At 37.2% G+C, this 17567-nt stretch overlaps 1 protein-coding gene and 1 non-coding gene across 5 annotated transcripts in view; one reads left to right on the top strand and one right to left on the bottom strand.

Moving 5' to 3' along the window:
• Positions 1-12484, top strand: part of PHACTR3 (phosphatase and actin regulator 3) — a 274576-nt gene extending 262092 nt beyond the window's left edge. For all 4 annotated transcript variants that reach the window (XM_050745555.1, XM_050745554.1, XM_050745556.1 and 1 more), the window contains exons 9-13: positions 1031-1086; positions 4868-4929; positions 5861-6001; positions 9918-9994; positions 11893-12484. In XM_050745555.1, coding sequence (XP_050601512.1) covers positions 1031-1086; positions 4868-4929; positions 5861-6001; positions 9918-9994; positions 11893-11908 — 352 coding nt within the window. In that variant the 3' untranslated portion in view covers positions 11909-12484. The remainder of the gene's footprint in view (positions 1-1030; positions 1087-4867; positions 4930-5860; positions 6002-9917; positions 9995-11892) is intronic.
• A 3873-nt stretch (positions 12485-16357) lies between these two features.
• Positions 16358-16419, bottom strand: LOC126929908 (U7 small nuclear RNA). The gene has a single exon (XR_007717341.1). It is a non-coding gene; the product is annotated as a U7 small nuclear RNA (small nuclear RNA).
• Between the last annotated feature and the right edge of the window lie 1148 nt (positions 16420-17567).

Below are 17567 nucleotides of genomic sequence, written 5' to 3'. Positions count from 1 at the left end.
ATGGAGCCTCCATCCTCGCCGGGGCAAAATATTATGGCCCTAAATTCTGGGTGTTCAAATACTGGGCCCTGTTGTCTCCCTGCTGTGGTTAGAGGATCTGGAAGTGGGAAGGTTTCTGGCTCTGGCCCAAGTACAATATTATTGTAGTCACAAAAATAATCAGAGCTTGGCATTAATTTCGGATAATGATGCCTCCTTCTCCTGACAAGCCCTTTATGTTTTTTGGTGGTGACTGTTGTTGGCTGCATCCTCCAACTTCTTCAATGAGAGACCACTTGAAAAAGAAATAATAATTTGTCTTCATATCGCACACTCCGTCTGCGCTGATGGTGGGAGGGGAATGCGTGTGGGTGGGCTCAGCTCTGTTAGCTGTGCTGGCTGGAAGAGATTCCCAGTTTTTATTCAGCGCTCGAGCTGAGCTTTATGCTTGCTGACAAGAGGCGGGAGGCCCCTTAGACGTCTTTAGACACTCCCCCTGTGCTGGGCTGGGCACAGGCGGCTCTACTCAGCCGTTCAGCAGGCAGAAAGCCGGAAGGAGAGATCAGTGCTCCCACGGCTGGTGTCTCCTGTGCTGACAACAGAGGCAGTGCTGGGAAGCATGGATCTCCCAGCATTTCTGGATCTAGAAGCCTGAAAACAGGTGGTGCTACCCACCCCTCCCTAAGCCAATGGGCAGGAAAAAGAATTTCCTGAACAGATCTCCTCGATGCTTAAATACACTGCTCTGGTGAACAGTCCAGACCAGGCAAGATTTGGGCGACAGATCAGAAAAATGAAGACCTGCACATGCGGAGTTGGAACAAGGACTACCCTAGTATTAGCTCTGTGACGGGGCAGCTTTCACTCTCACTTGGAAGTCTGACTTGATTTTGCCAGCAAGAGGCAACAACCAAAGGTTCACTTTCTCTCCTCCCCATTTTGGGAGGCGATCTATAGGGGTGTGCCAGCCACCTCTCATCCTTGCAGACCCCAGGTGGAATTTGCAGGCAGCCACTATGGTGCAAAATGTAATTCTAGTGTTTTTCCGCAGACGGCTGAGCCAAAGACCTGCCGTGGAAGAGCTGGAGAGAAGAAATATCTTGAAACGTGAGTAGCTGGTGATTCCTCTAGAGGTTTTCCTTCACGTGTGGTGAGGCTGTTGCACAAATTCTGAGTTCCCATAACCCAGCCCTTCTCTGCAAGCGGAATGCTCTATGCTCAGTAAACCTGAGCTGCTGAGGAATTCTGAAAGCAAGCCCCAAAGGAAAGCTGATATATCTAGAAACATTCTTTTTTTTTATTAAAAAAAAACTCCTCTCCTCTTAGCATAAAGATGTTTTTATTTTCAGGGTTAGTTCCATATGTCTAAGCACGTTAGGTTTTAAGCAGGTCTTCCTGGCAGTTTGGGTCGGGGTTCTTCTTGGCTACAGAAATCACAAAGCATGAACTGCATCATAAATCTCACTAGAGGACACGCCCCTTGCCTGTTATACTTGGGAGGAATAAAGCAGTCAGCTCAGGGAAACAGTGAAGCCATGGAAGCTTTCATGTGGCTGAGGACTTTGAGGTTCCAGGACCCTCTGTCGCTCCCAGCCTTGCGCCCCCTTGCATTTCCCGTTAGGTGGACAGTTATAGGATATGCTGAGCACAGGTGTTCATGAGTAACCTCCATGCTCTAGGGCACTATATTCCATTAAATATTCCATAAAGTTAGTGATTTAGGGGTGGCCAAACCTCTTGAAAAAGTGTTTCTCAAATAGTTCTTTAGTCATTTTCAGTTTTTAAAACATTTTCTACAGAAAGTATCTTCTAATGGCTTGGATTTTTACAGGACTTCTTTTTCTCTTTATGTGATGAATACTGCAGACTTTCTCTGAGTTTGTTTTCTTTTTACGAAGTTATGATGGTACCAAGCTGACTTTCTGTCAGAAAATACCGCAGAGCCCCTTGTTGGTCTGGGTACTGAACTTGAATTGATTCCTCTCTCCTTTCTTTGCCTCAATGCCTTCATTAACTGCCTAAAACAATCCCCTTCTTTATAGATTGTCGAAAATAACCCTCAGATAAAGACTTCTTCATTTGACTTTTTAAACTTAAGATATAGTGACTACGGTTCTGTGTTAACTATACCATCTCCGAGGATTTAAAGAAAAGCTTTTCATTGATAACATGCTTAATTAAGTAGGCAGACAGAAAAGTCAAGCTGTTTCAGTTGCCAAATATTTGAAGTTTTAAAAATTAAGTCACTTATTTGTAAAGCTTGTAAGTTGCAGATGCTACTAAAAGTAGCAGTCCAGACTTGAACCAGGCAAGTTCAAGACACAGGAAGCACCACATTCCAAGTAGCCTTGGAACAGGAAGAGTACTACAGCCCAGACTTTTAACCCAGGAACCATGTCTTCTTTCAGTAGCAGCCTCTTCCTTCCTAGGTCTTCCCACCAGCAAGTGCTTCTAATTGTGTTATTCTTTGGAAATAAATATCAGAGCCTTAGAAATAGAACTGTCTTTGGTGACAGGGAGCTAACAAGTGCATAACTGAAACTGACTGCACTGACCTTCAGTGCACAGAAGGGAAAATGAGTTTCCTCTGCGGTGGCCATGGCAATCCCACCATCAACACTGTGCCTTCATTAGTGGATGTAGGTTTGTCCTTAGCTTGGAAGCCCTCTCTGGTGTCCTGAGTGGGAGGACCTGAGACTTTTACTGCTAGGTTTGTGGTGGGTGTTTGGTTTTTCTTTTGTTCTGTGGAGATGAGAATAGGGTAACTATATATAGCCTAACATCATACTCATAGGCTCTTGATACACAGGACTTCAAGCACTTATACTATATTGCATTTTCTTCTTGTAATCAATCCTTAGAATATTACTTTTGTGTTTGCTTCAAGGGGGAACTCATGACTAATTGCAATTATATCTGAGGAGCACTCAAAACTCTGCCCATATAACACTATAACATGGATAGAAAAGCAGGAGAGCAGTGGCCCCTTTCTATGCTGATGGTAATTCTTTATTAGGCCCAGTCTGTGCCATGGACTGTATTCAGTACTTGGTATATATTCCCTCATTTAATCACTGCAACATATTTGTGAGGTCTGTACTTTTTAACAAATGAATATTGGAACAAGGATAGCACTAGAGTTCAACCCCAGGTCTGCCTAACTCCACTGCCCATTTTCTTAACTACTGCATCAGAAGCAGTAATACGTTTTGGACATTCATGGAAGACTCATGTATAACTAACTGTCCAAGCTGCTGGAGCTATTTCCAGAAAATATGGGTGTAGCAGTCCTGATTATGGGTCCCTTGCTTTGTATAATGCACGGGATTTTCTGGGTCTGGAAATGAGATCCACAAACATATCACTAAGGGGAGCTGAGAAGGGGAGGTCTGTGGGCTTAGACTAACAGGGAGGACTTCTTGGAGGAAGTATCCAACAGAGCGCCTGGCACGAAGAAGCACTCTGACAGGAACTTTCAAAGATCAATTCTCTGAAGACCCTGCTAGTGACCTTCGTAGTAATGATGACATTTTTCAAGATTGAAACAAGTCAGATCTTTTTTTTTTTTTTAAATCTTTTCACATGGGAGTTGCCCATGGCCTATTTTAAAGAAATCTGAAAAATTTTATGTCACGTAAATCCCTCATGGCTGGCCTTATCTGGACACTTTCACAACGTTTCTCTAATTGTATCAGCTTTCTGATGATACCTTAAAAGTATGGTTTCTTCTGGTTTCTCACTTGTATAAAGAATTAAGCACAAATAGGATTTAATTACCTTTTCTAAAACACCCTAGTCCAAGATGACTCACTTAAAAAAATTACTGGAAAGCACAATATATTAAACTCTCATATAACCAATCCCACAAAGGTATAAATATTTGAAATGCATCTTTTAAATAAAGGCAGATAATGTGAAATTGTGTTAACTGCAAGTGGCAGGATTTCCCTTACCAAAACCTAGCAGTGTTTCTAGGAATGCTGATTGTTGAAATCTCTTTCCTAGGAATGGAGCTATGTTCAGGTCAGGGACCTAAGGCTTTATTTAGCAACGCAGAACACCAGAAATAGGACAGCCATTATCTTGTATCCCAGGGGGACGCTTACATTTTGTACTATATCTCAGCACTTTGGTCTATTTTTAGCTTCCAAGTATAGGTGAGAGCACAGCTTGAATGTTAATAGTCACAACTTACCAAGCAAAGCTAATTTTGCTGAGGGACTTGGGCTCCTTTACAAGGCACTGTCATATAACAGTGTTCACGCTTCAGCAATGGAGAGTCAGCTAGGTTCACAGATATGTTAAGATTTGAAATATAGTCTGAACATATAAATTTCAGGCAAGCATATGCTGCCCAGGAGCTGAAGAAGGTGTTCCATGTTTTACGTTGGTTAAAAAGTCTGTATGCTTATTAAGGAAAAAAAAAGTAGTGGCAGTGCTATTTATATTGAAATGTACATACACATTTATTTAGTCTACTACAGATATTTTTAATGTGGCATCTAAGTGCTAGATGTAAATATAAAGATATTTGGGGAGAAAGAAAATCAGTGAGAAAGACAGACACAGAGATGTCTACTTCCTTAACCAGCAGCCATATCTGTGGTTGTTTCTAATGCACAGAAGGGCTGAGGAGACCAGGTTGGGATGACAGCAAAGCTTCGCTTAGTACAAGTATTTCCGTGATGAGACCATGATTTCCTGAACACTGATTGACAAAGTGGGGGAAAAAAAACCCCACAAAGAGTGATGTGGAAAAAGATCTCTTTAATATCTTACCTTCAGCTCCCAGAAATACGGATATCTTGGGTACACCTTCCTGCTAAAGAGAAGAACGTTTCAACCTGTTTCTCTTTGTCATTTTTTTCCCTATTTTAATCTTTCACAGAAAGGAATGATCAGACAGAGCAGGAAGAAAGAAGAGAAATCAAGCAAAGATTGACAAGAAAGGTACTATAAGCATTTTATTGCCTGAATAATAAAGGTGGTCTAGAGAACAGCTGCTTCGGTAGCAGGTGGGATGAGTAATCTAGGTATCACTCTGTGATCATGAATAATGTTTTCCTGGACAACATGGCATCAGTTAAATCAGGATATTTGCTCAACAACAATGAATTAACTCCCTCTGACATTCCCTATGGACGAAGTCCTTCCCCAGCACAGTAGCACTTGGAGAGGTGCACAACGCACATGACATTTTTTACTTATGTTCAGGTGGAAGCCAGAAGTTGATTGGCATTTTCTTAATTTACAGTGTCTAGGAAAAGCATACCTGGGTATCAGTGTTTTAGTTACATTTTGCACTCATCGCTTTTGTTCACCTCCAATATGTCTAGAAGTTCCTCAGTTGCAGAAAGCTTATCTGTGACTCAAATAGTTAACATTTACTAGGGCCAATACAGGTAGCAACTCTATACACCCTAATCTACTTTTAAAGCCCTGACCATTTCTATTCAAGTGTTCTGGATTCCCCTTCTTTGTTGTGCTGCTCCATAATAATTCTCTTGAAATTAACAGAATATCCTTCTTAAGCTGGACATATAATAACTTTATTAGCACTTTGAAAAAGCTTATCTAATTGTACCTGAAGCCATTGATGCCATCAACTCTAAGTTAAATCACTAACTATTCCTTGAGCTGGTACTATGTACTACTGGGGGTGTGACTCCTTCTGATAAAATATTTTGGAGGAAGGGGGATTGTGACTTAAGGGTACAGTATATAATTTAAGCCCTTCACATTAGAGATTGCTTGTATTCAGGTTATATATCACAGTTTCAGTTTTATTTTTATTTTTTTTAGAAAGGTGCTGTTTGTTCAGAGTGCTTCAAAAAAGCTAGTTTGGCATGTGATACTTAACTATGATGATCTTTGATTTTAGCTTAATCAGAGACCCACCGTTGATGAATTAAGAGACAGAAAAATTCTGATACGATTCAGTGATTACGTGGAAGTAGCAAAAGCGCAGGACTATGACAGGAGGGCAGACAAACCCTGGACGAGACTGTCAGCAGCAGATAAGGTACATAACTGCCTGTGCTGGTGGGGGGTGTTGGATGTTATAATAAGGGCAAAATATGTCATGCCAGGGAGTTTATTCATAGACAATGGGAGTCCTCAACTATTTAAATTAAGGGTATACCTGCAGTAAATATTGGTTTCTCAAAGACAATTCAGGGTCAGATTGAGAAATGGTTCTCAGCTAGGGGACAGTTTTGCCCCGAGGGACATTTGCCAATGTCTAGACATTTTTGATTGTCACAACTCGGGATGCTACTGGTAGAGGCCAGGGATGCTGCTAAGCATCTCACAATGCACATAACAGGTCCCACAACAAAGGATTTTCTAGTCCCAAATGTCAAGACTGTGGAAATTGAGAAACCTTGGTATAAGGGATAAATCAAAGGTGGGCAAGGCTGCCATAAGAGATCAACTGACAAGTTTAAACAAGAAGAGCTACAGTGGGGATAAAGAGGAATTCAAGAAAGCCTCTACAGTATAGAAGAGGTTCTAGATTCTCTCCCTGGACTTGTGCAGTTTGAAGTATCTCTGAGAACCTCCTGAGGAGTCTGAACTGAACGGTTAGAGAAGGAGGAAGCAGGCCATAGAGTCTCTGCCTGACATTTGCTGAGCACAGAGAGGGTAAGTTCTTGTCTGTGATCAAACACTTGACTGGCAAGATTTAAGCCCACGAATGTCTATAGAGTCTTTTTGTTACCTTCTTGCTTCTATTAATTTTCAGAAGACTTAAAGCCTTTAGGAAGAGAAAAATTACACATTCAGGCAAAGAAATTTGCTAATTGTTCTTCATTCTTCATATGCCGAGTATGAGTATGTACACAGATATTGCATCAACTTGGAGAAATGCGAACATGTTGGACTAACTTGCCTAGTTCTTTGTGATTGATGTGCTCAGAGGATCACAATGATACAAGGAGAAGTATCTTTGGTAGTCTGCAGATGTGTTTGAGTATGAGAATAATATACCCCTAAAGTTCTTAAAGACTTTCCTTGTCCCAGAGGCTATGTTTGATGTTTTAGTCTCATTGGGTCCCTCGAGTGTTTATCTGAGAAAGAAGTACATGATGCAAGTGGGCCTGGGGAAGCCAAAATATTAACATATGCTGAAGTTAGAAAGGCTTATTTCTAGATTATCTCTGATTATAAAATTCCGAGTTCACTGAAAGCTGCAGTTTACTCATTACCTTGGTGTTCCTGTTTCATTAGTGCCCTAAGCATGTGCTTGGTCCGTTTAGGTATGGAGTGAGTGGGGTTGGGGGAAGGATTGTCTTCCCACTTCAGTCCAGCAAATTAATTCATGGAAGACTCACATAATACTAGTCCTAGCCAGAGCAATCGAGCAACAGAAAGAAAGGGCATCCAAACTGGAAAAGAGGAAGTCAAGTTATCTCTCGTTACAGACAATATGATCTTATACCTAGAGAAACCTAAAGACTCCACCAAAAAACTTAGATCTGATAAATTCACTGAAGTTGTAGGATACAAAAATTAGTAGCATTTCTATAAACTAATAATGGACTAGCTGAGAAAGAAATCAAGAAGGCAATCTTATTTAAAATAGGTGTCAAAAATACCTGGAAATGAATTTAACCAAGGAGGTGAAAGATCTGTACAAGGAAAACTACAAAACAATGATGAAAGAAATTGAAGAGGCCACACATAAATGGAAAGACATCTCATGCTTGTGGATAGAAAGGACTAATACTGCTAAAATGACCATACTGCCCAAAGCAATCTACAGACTCAATGCAATCGCTATTAAAATACCAATGTCATTTTTCACAACAATAGTAAAAGCCATCCTAAAATTCATGTGAAACCCAAAAAAAACCTGAATGGCCAAAGTAATCCTTAACAAAAAGAACAAAGCTGGAGGCATCACACTAACTTCAAAATATAGTATAAGGTTATACTACCAGCACAGTTATTGGTATAAAAGACACATAGACCAATGGAAAATAGAAAACACAGAAAAAAATTCACATGTTTACAGCCAATTGATTTTTGACAAAGGTGCCAAGAACATAAACTGGGGAAAGGACACTCCTCAATAAATGGTGTTGGGAGAATTGGATATCCATATGGCAAAAGAATGAAACTGCACCCCTATTTCTTACTATATACAAAAATCAACTTGAAGAACAAAGACTTAAATGTAAGACCCAAAAACTATAAAACCACTAAAAGAAAACACAGAACAAACAGTCCACGACATTGGTCCAGGCAAACATTTTATGGCTAAGACCTCAAAAGCACAGATAACAAAAATAAACAAATGAGACTATATTAAACTATAAAGCTTCTACACAACAAATCAACAGAGTAAAGAGACAACAGGGAATATAAGAAAATATTAATATCTATAAACTATTCATCCAACAAGGGACTAATATCCAGAATATACAAGGAACTCGAATAACAGTAAAAAAAAATCCCATTAGAAAGTAGACAAAGGACATGAATAGACATTTCTCAAAAGATGACATACAAATTGCCAACAGGTATATGAAAAAATGCTCAACATCATTAATCAACAGGGAAATGCAAATCAAAACTATCTTATTATCATCTTATTCCAGATAGAATAGTTATTTAAGGCCGGGCGCGGTGGCTCAAGCCTGTAATCCCAGCACTTTGGGAGGCCGAGACGGGCGGATCACAAGGTCAGGAGATCGAGACCATCCTGGCTAACCCGGTGAAACCCCGTCTCTACTAAAAAATACAAAAAACTAGCCGGGCGAGGTGGCGGGCGCCTGTAGTCCCAGCTACTCTGGAGGCTGAGGCAGGAGAATGGCGTGAACCCGGGAGGCGGAGCTTGCAGTGAGCTGAGATCCGGCCACTGCACTCCAGCCTGGGTGACAGAGCGAGACTCCGTCTCAAAAAAAAAAAAAAAAAAAAAAAAAAAAATAGTTATTTAAAAAAAATGCTGGAAAGGATTAGGAGAAAAGTGAACTTTTATATACTGTTGATAGGGATGTAAATTAATGCAGCCATTATGGAAAACAGTATGGAGACTCCTCAAAATATTTTTTAAAAACTACTATATGATCCAGAAATGCCACTTCTAGGAATAGAGCCAAAGGAAATCAAATCAGTACATTGAAGAGATAGCTGCACTCCCCTGTTCACTGCAGCATTAACAATAGCCAAGATTATCTAAGTGTCCATCAATAGAGTGGAAAATGTAATGCGTGTATATATGCATATGTGAATACAGTGCACACACACAAAATGGATATTCCACCTTAAGAAAATCCAGTCATTTTTGACAACATGTATGGAACTGGATGTTATGTTAAATGAAATAAGCCAGGCACAGAAAAACAAACATCGCATGTTCTCACTCATGTGGGATCAAAAAAGTTGATGTAATGGAGGTAGACAGTAGAATGATAGACACCAAAGCCTGGGAAGGGTGGCAGGGTTTGGGGAGAGAAAGAGAGGTTGGTTAATGGGTAGTAACATACAGTTAGATAGAAGGAGTAAGTTCTGATGTTCTATAGCAGAGTAGGGTGAATATAGTTAACAACAATGTTGTGTATATTTCAAAACAGCTAGAAGAGAGGACTTGAAATGTTCCCAACACATAGAAATGATAAATACTTGAGGTGATGGACATCCCAAATACTTGGTCATCACGTAGTCTATGCATATAACATATCACATGTACCCTGTATATACGTACAAATATTATGTATCAATAAAATGTTTTACAAAGACTTCCAGAATATTAGCTACATACTAGCTTGGTAGGACTATAATAATGAGTATGGCAGTTTTAATGATGAACCAAAAATTGTTTATTTTTTTCTGTGTATTACATAACAAGTATTAGGAATGGTTAATTTATAAACATGATGCTAATTTCCCAATTTTTTTAATATCCTGAAAAACAATGTCTTGTTTTTAAATTTCAGGCAGCAATTCGTAAAGAATTAAATGAGTACAAAAGTAATGAAATGGAGGTACATGCATCAAGCAAGCACTTGACAAGGTCAGATTTGTTTGTATGAATTTCATGGTACTTATTTTTGAAACACACACCACCCCGCTACCACAAACCATGTATCCGGCTATACAAATTCAGCATTTTTCCAGAGAACTGTATTGAACAAACAGAATGTACTTCAATTAAGAATACTGCCTGCTCCCATTATTTCCTTTAGGACTTGGTGAAAGGTGATATGTATGGTAACAATATTGGTTTATTTAAGTAGTTAATGCATATTTAACAAAAATAAGCCTCAAGGCAATGAAAGTAATTTTTCTGTGTATTTAATTCCCCAATATTCAGAATTCCTCCAATTTATAGAACTATTTACACTTATAAATTGCTGTGAAATTAGTCACTCCCCACCCTCACATTTACTTTTTCCTATCTTAAATTATTAGTCACATCTTTAACACAGCCAGTGTTCTCCTAAAGCTGAGTATTTGTTTCCTCAGCAAATATTTGAGTAAGTGCTGAGAATGCAACAGTGAATATGATAAAGGAGGCTCCCATCTTCATGGAGTTTATGTTCCATTGGGAATATATTGGCTGATTCTTCCATAATCAAGACTTTTCCCATTAAGACAAATATATTCTCTGTCTATGCTACCATATACAAGGGATGACACTGGGCTTCTTGGTGATGACAAAGTTGGGAAAAGATTTAACTCTCTTTACTTATTGAACTGAATATTCTTTCAGTATTTTCCCCTACTTCTTTTCTATGGCCATGACCAGTAGTAATTATGTGAAGTCCTCAGATATCTCTAATTCTAAAGCAGATGACTGTGATGCAACAAGCCTTCAACTGAATCAGTTGCTTTGTTCTCTCTCCTTTTATCTGAAGATGCTCATGCTCAAGGCCCACATACAAAGAGAAAGGAAATCCTGCATGTAGATACTGCCTTAAACTAAAATAATAGTTTTAGTTTTCTGTTTGTTACAAAGTGGCCACTGCAATTGTTATCTGAAAGATTTACTCTGTAAGATTAATATGGCTATAGAATAGAAACTAAGTAAATGGAATTCCATCTTAACCCATGGTTTTGGGGTGAATGTATCAAGGAGGAAGGGAAAGTTGGATGAATAGGAGAAAATTAAGCAAATAGTTTGTTTTTTTAAGGTTACCTCCCATGACTAACATACTTTTGGGGAGGAATAGGTCATATGAATGTTTAGGAAAGACAGTTCCAGTAAATAATGAACAATTACATTTAATGCTCATTCTGTCTTAAACAGAATGACTACATATTCTATATATCATAATCTCAATTTTGTACATTTTCTGATTATACATTAAAATGTTTAGTAAAGATGTTTATTGTCCTAAGTTGATAACTTTCTAAAATAATGACTCTAATACTTGAACATAAGGAAATAATTTTAAGATCTTTATACCACATTTTAACAATTCATATGAATTTAAGAGTCAGAACAGTATTTTTAGTTATGAGATTTTAAGTATTTTAAAATTACTATGAACATAATACTCTATAAAAAGTCATAACTCTACCATAATTTCCAATAATTTATTAACAAATTCATTATTTCTACTGATTTAGCAAAGCCCTGGCCTTTCTGTGTACTTCAAGGGCTTACCTCACTGTTTTAAAACTAAGTTCTAGGTAGTCCTAAGAATTCAGCATATAATAGGGGCCTTAGAGTAGGGAGCCCTCTGAGACTCTACCCTATTTTAACTAGAGTAGCTCCATCCTCATGTTTTACATATGGGACTTCTGAGAAGCTTTTTTTTTTTTTTTGAGACGGACTGAGAAGCTTTTTAATAGCAGCAAATTTAACCTTGTAGCAAATAGCAGCAAAAACTTTGTAGAAGGTTTTTGGCTATTTTAACTGCTAGAAATGTATAACCTTAAATTCTTTGTCTTTTTTATAATATCTAGATTCCACAGGCCATAGAGATTTTCTTCTGAGAAGAATTTGTGTTTAATTTTTTGATACCAACACTGAACATTCATCAGGGAACTTTCCTGAAGTTCAGCTCAAGACTACCTGCTGTGTTTGTGAGAAGAGCAGGATCACACACACAGGTGCAATCTTGACCACACTTACCTGCAAGAGGAGTAACCAGAGGACACACTTCCTTCCTCCTTTGGTGTCTGAGGAGTGTGAACTGTTGGGGTCAGTTAAGACCCAACATAACTCTATCAGAAGAAAACTGTTGTTTGCCTTTCAACCTTGTTTTACAGTTCTGCAGTGTAATGGAGGACGGGCAACGTGCATGTGCAGGCTCACCACTCCCAGGCCTCTGACATGAGGGACATGTGACAATGTCATTCAGTATTATGTTTAAAAGACATTTTTATCCTGATCATTATTAATTTGAAAACTCTTTAAGTTCATGTTATACAAAATGATTTACTGTATTATACTTTTCCTTTTTTATATAATGTCTAACAAAAAATACAGCTGCAACATTTTGATTCCTGTTAATTTTGTTCTTTAATTAAATGACTACTTATTGCAGGAAATTAACCCAGGCTTTACATTTTCTTGGGGTTGGGATGAGTGGTACTTTAGAACAGGGATCTGTGAAACAAGTCAATTTTTACTTTTGAGCCATCAGAATCCAAACACATGAATGAGAATTCCAACTTTCTATGTGTTTGGTAAATTTTGTTTATACATGTGGTTTGTGCCTTAGAAAATCAAAATGAGTGCATTTAACCAAGAAATAAGCAATAATTTGTTGAAAACTTCTATCAAAATGAAAAGTATCCCTCTTTAAGAGTATTTTTAAGCTCACCTCTGCAAACATTGTTAGACAAAGTTTTAGATGAAGGAGAGATTATAAAGAAAGGAAATTTACCCCGGCACAAAGGGGGAAACAAACAATAAATGTTCCCTGAAAAATATTTTTAATTGGCTTTCAAATAAGTGTCCTTACAGAGATGAGCCTTCCCTCCTGGTATACTGGTGAGGCAGGAAGCACAGTAACTTGGAGCATGACTTTCAGAGCTTGCAGAACTTGTGCACAAATCCAAGCTCTGTGCTATTCAGCAAGTTACTTATTTTCTCTATAGGATGGTCGTATCTCTCGCACACAACATTGCTGTAGTATCTAAATAAGCGAAAGTAACTAAAGTGCTGGCACAGTGCTGAGGACATTCTGGGAATCCAATAAATGTTAGCTACTGATGATAGGGTTATAAGGTAGCACCTGGAGCAACTGAGTGTCCTCTGTGCCTTCTTGCCACACATGCTACCTCATTGACTTCCACTATCTTTCCTTTTCTACTTAAGACTGCTACTGGGTCAGATGCCCACAGAAACTACTGCGTCTTTATGTTAGCACTTTGTCCAAAGTGACTTATGATCAGTCCTAGAGACTAGCAAAACACACTATTCATTGAATTATAGTTTTTTTTTTTTTAAATAAATTGTTATGGTAGAAAAATTCCAGCTCTACCTCTTAGTTGCTCTGTAACCTTCTGTGAATCAGTTGACTTCTCTGAGCCTCAATTTCTTCATTTGTGAAATGTATCTAAATCCTTTCTAATTAGAAGTCAGTTAAATTTAAAGGATTTAAGATTATATATATTATATATATATACACACACATACACATGTTGTTCATAACCCATTATTTGTAGCCAACCAACTACCAAAAACTTTACCTTTTTTCTATTTTAAGCAACATATTAGAAGCTCTCTGTATTTAATATTCAATTTAAAATATTAATGGGAGCCCAAATTATGTAAAACTAAGATTTCAATTTCCCTCGCATAGAAATATTAATATACTTACTAAGAAACAAAGAGAAGGAAAAGGTGCTACTGTTTAGAAACCACCTTGGCCCCCACCACACCCCAACTGGGACAACAGAGCAAGACCCTGTCTCAAAAAATATAAAGAGACTTTGAAGTCATATCACCTAAGTAATTTTCTGACAATTGAAAAGGTGGTGGGGGCGGGGAGTGGGGGGAGAACCTAACATCAAAATATCCACCTTGTGGAAAGATATGGTAATTACAGGCCTACATTTTATTATACATTGGAAGTAAAGTCAAAGTTTTTAGCTGTTTATCTACAGTCCTTCAACAAACTCAAGCTCAGAAATGCAAAATCCTAGCTGTACTATTAAAACTGCTATTACTATCTGCTTCCAATACCCATTTGTCTAGTTTTTTTCAGAGACCTTTTTCTCCATTTTTCATATGAAAACATCTCAGAAGATATTTGTAAGCAAATGAACATATGAAACTGAATATATTATTTTCAAACAGTAGATTTCTATAAATCCCATTTGCTTATCTGCAAATTTATTTACAGTGATGATACTAGGAACATACTACTAGTTCGTATTCAAAAAATGTTAGAAAGAACAACAAAGTACTGGTTAGCAGTTCCATAGTTCTATGAAAATAGAGCAGTATTTTTAAAGTAATAAAAATTTTAAAAACCTTTTCAAAGTTTTTAATCTCAACTGTAAATCTTAAATATATAAATGGGGAAATTCTAAAAATTCAGTTTTCTTAATAAGCAATGGGAGGAAGGAAATCTGGATATATGGTATATATGGCAATAATTTAATGTTTCAAGTTGCAAACATGTTACATATGTGTATTATTCCTTTCTAAATGCAGTTTATTATCCCTTCTCAAAAATATATATACTGAATATATTACTACAATTCAGGTGTGTTCCCTAAAAGACTGGTCTACACCACCAGTCCATTCTCTGCTTTCCAGACAGCCTACTTCTTAATTATAATGGTAACACCTGATGTGGCAGAAAGCACATCTCCAGAACCACCTATCATCTTGCTTCAATATTTACATCTCAAGTTAGATTTGTTTGTTGATACTGTTTGCTGGTATTTTGGTCAAAATTCTACTTGTTTATTCATAGCATATATGGTTCCTCCATACTTTAAGTTTTAATTAGATAAGAAACTTATACACTAACTGTATCTGGTTTAACTGTTAATAGGTGATAACAGAATGGTTAAAGAACCCCAGCAACTGTGAAGCTCCACACTAAGCACTGAGCTCAGAGTTGGCAGAATTTGTCACTGTAGACTACAAATTTCATGTTGAATTAAATGCTATATGAAAACCACTCCATCTATTATTCATTTAAAGGATCTACTGGCCTTTTAAGTTGGTGTTGGCCATCCATGATACTACGATTTGGTGGCAATGAGATCACTATAGTAATGGCTGTAGCTACAGTTTAGTATTAGGTTTCTGCCTAGCTATACTAATGTAAAATTTCTTCTCTTCCATGTGTACTTCTGGGACAGTTACCACCTTACAGCTCTATTTGGTTGAGGACACGCAGTAAACCTACACCAGGGTGTTAGATTACAATCCAGGTAAGAAATTTAAGTCATTAGCTACCATGATCATTTATTTTTAATATGTTTAAAATAGAACAATAATTTTAGCTATATTAATTAATATACTCATTAGCCTCTGCTATGCAAAATTGATTTAAATTACTATTTCTGTGAAACAGTAAGATAAACTAAGGAAAAATTTTATAAGAACAGAGAGTTCTGATCTATAAGATTTCCCTTCTGAACTTGAAGTCTGCAAACTACAGCCCACAGACCAAATCTAGCCAGCCCCACTCGCCCCCCCACCACTGCCCTTTTAGTAGCCAGTAAGCTAAGAATGGTTTTTATATATTTAAATGGTTACAATTGAAATGATTATAATAAGCACTAACATGATACTCTGAAATTTGCCTTCTGGCCCACAAAGCCTACAACATTTTCTGTATAGCCCTTCAGGACAAACTTTGCTAGATCTTGCTCTGAACTTAAAAAATTTAAATAAACATATAATAGAACATTTTAGAAATGAATTACATAGTAATCAAATAGCTAAATTGTTTTTAAATAAGCTTAAACCCTTTTAACTTCAAATCTATTCCAAATTTCAACACTCATTATAAACCCAATTGTCTTTGTGTTTGACTGGTACAAAACGTACATCAAAGTAGGTAAATAAAGCCTCATCGTTATTAAAGCCAAGTGTTTCATTAATGTGACTTCCACTCCTCCAAGTTCCTTTTATTTAAAATTGTTGCTATCACAGTATAAGCTAAAAGTATATTATCTAAAATTCAAGATGGTATAACATATTGCTCTCACTCAACACATCTGTATTCCTAAAATGTTGTCAATTCAGAATATCTTCATGCACCTTTATTTATTTTAAATAGAAAAACTAAAGCTAACCATTACAAATACATTGTCTTAACAATGAAGTCTATGTATATTTGATTTGCCTATATGATTCCTCTAAGGGTCCAATGAAATGGAAATAAGTATGATTCTGCATGACTTCAAAAGCACATATATCCTCATTTTTAAGTAGGGAGTTCATCTCTGTTTTGAGTTGGGCGTTCTGGTGAAAACCGAAAAACCTGCTAGACATATTCTAAAAGAGCTGTAACACCATGGAAGGGTTCATTTATTACTCATTTCTGTATCTAGACCTGAGCTCAGTGCATATCTCATAATAGATGTTCAAATGGCTGGTTAATACTTTTATCAATTATAATGAAAATGCTGACACCATAAAGGACTTAAAAATTTTAGCAGACACATTAGTTCTCTTTGAACTTAGTAAATTCCTACTTAAAACTGCCATATTCATTAGTTTGTTCATTCACATTGTTGTAAGCCTACTTTTCCAGACACTCTTCTAAGTTCTGAAAACTGTGATGAATAAGACATACAAGTTTCCTACCCCCACAGAATTTACAGGAGTGGAGTTTGTGGAGGGAAGGCAGAAATAAATTTCAGATACCAAAAACTGCTATATGATAGAAATAGTAACATTAATTGGATGGTGAGGGAAGTGCTCTCTAAATAATTACCACTTAAATGGACATGTGAAAAACAGCAAGAGTTCCCAGGAAAATGGAATCTCAAAACCAAAGATTTAGAAAAAAGTAAGATTGTTCAAGTAATGCTTGAAGCATACTCAACAAGGGGGAAAGGAGTGAAAAATAAGGGTAGAGAGAGGCAGAGGTCAGCTCATGTGGGGCCTTCTAGGCCTTGATAGAAAGGATGGGTTTTAATAAGTTTTAATAACTAGATGAAATGCAGATTAATAAAATAAGGCATTTAAAGTAGTATAATTCTGTGGCATTTAGTACCTTCACAATGTTATGTAACTACCACATCACCTCTATCTAGTTCCAAAACATTTCATCACAACATAACTTTTAAGCAGTTACTCCCCATTCTTCCTTTCCCTCATCCCCTGGCAACCACTAATCTGCTTTCTTTCCCTGTAGATTTGCCTGTTCTGGGCATTTCATATAAATGAAATCCTAAAATATATGACCTTGTGTGTCTCGTTCTTTCACTTAGAATGTTTTTGAGGTTCATCCACATTGTAGCATGTATACTCCTTTCCTTTTATAGCTGAATAATATTCCACTGTATGGATATATACCACATTTTGTTTATTCATCATCAGTTGACAGCCATTTGTGTTGTTTCCACCTTTTGATTATTGTGAATAGTATTGTGAACATTCTCATCCAAGTGTTTGTTCAATCTGTTTTCAATTCTGCTATATTTTAGATATTTATCCC

This window comes from Macaca thibetana, chromosome 10 (assembly GCF_024542745.1).
Source record: "Macaca thibetana thibetana isolate TM-01 chromosome 10, ASM2454274v1, whole genome shotgun sequence".
NCBI lineage: Eukaryota > Metazoa > Chordata > Mammalia > Primates > Cercopithecidae > Macaca > Macaca thibetana.
This window is presented reverse-complemented; position numbering and strand designations above follow the sequence as displayed.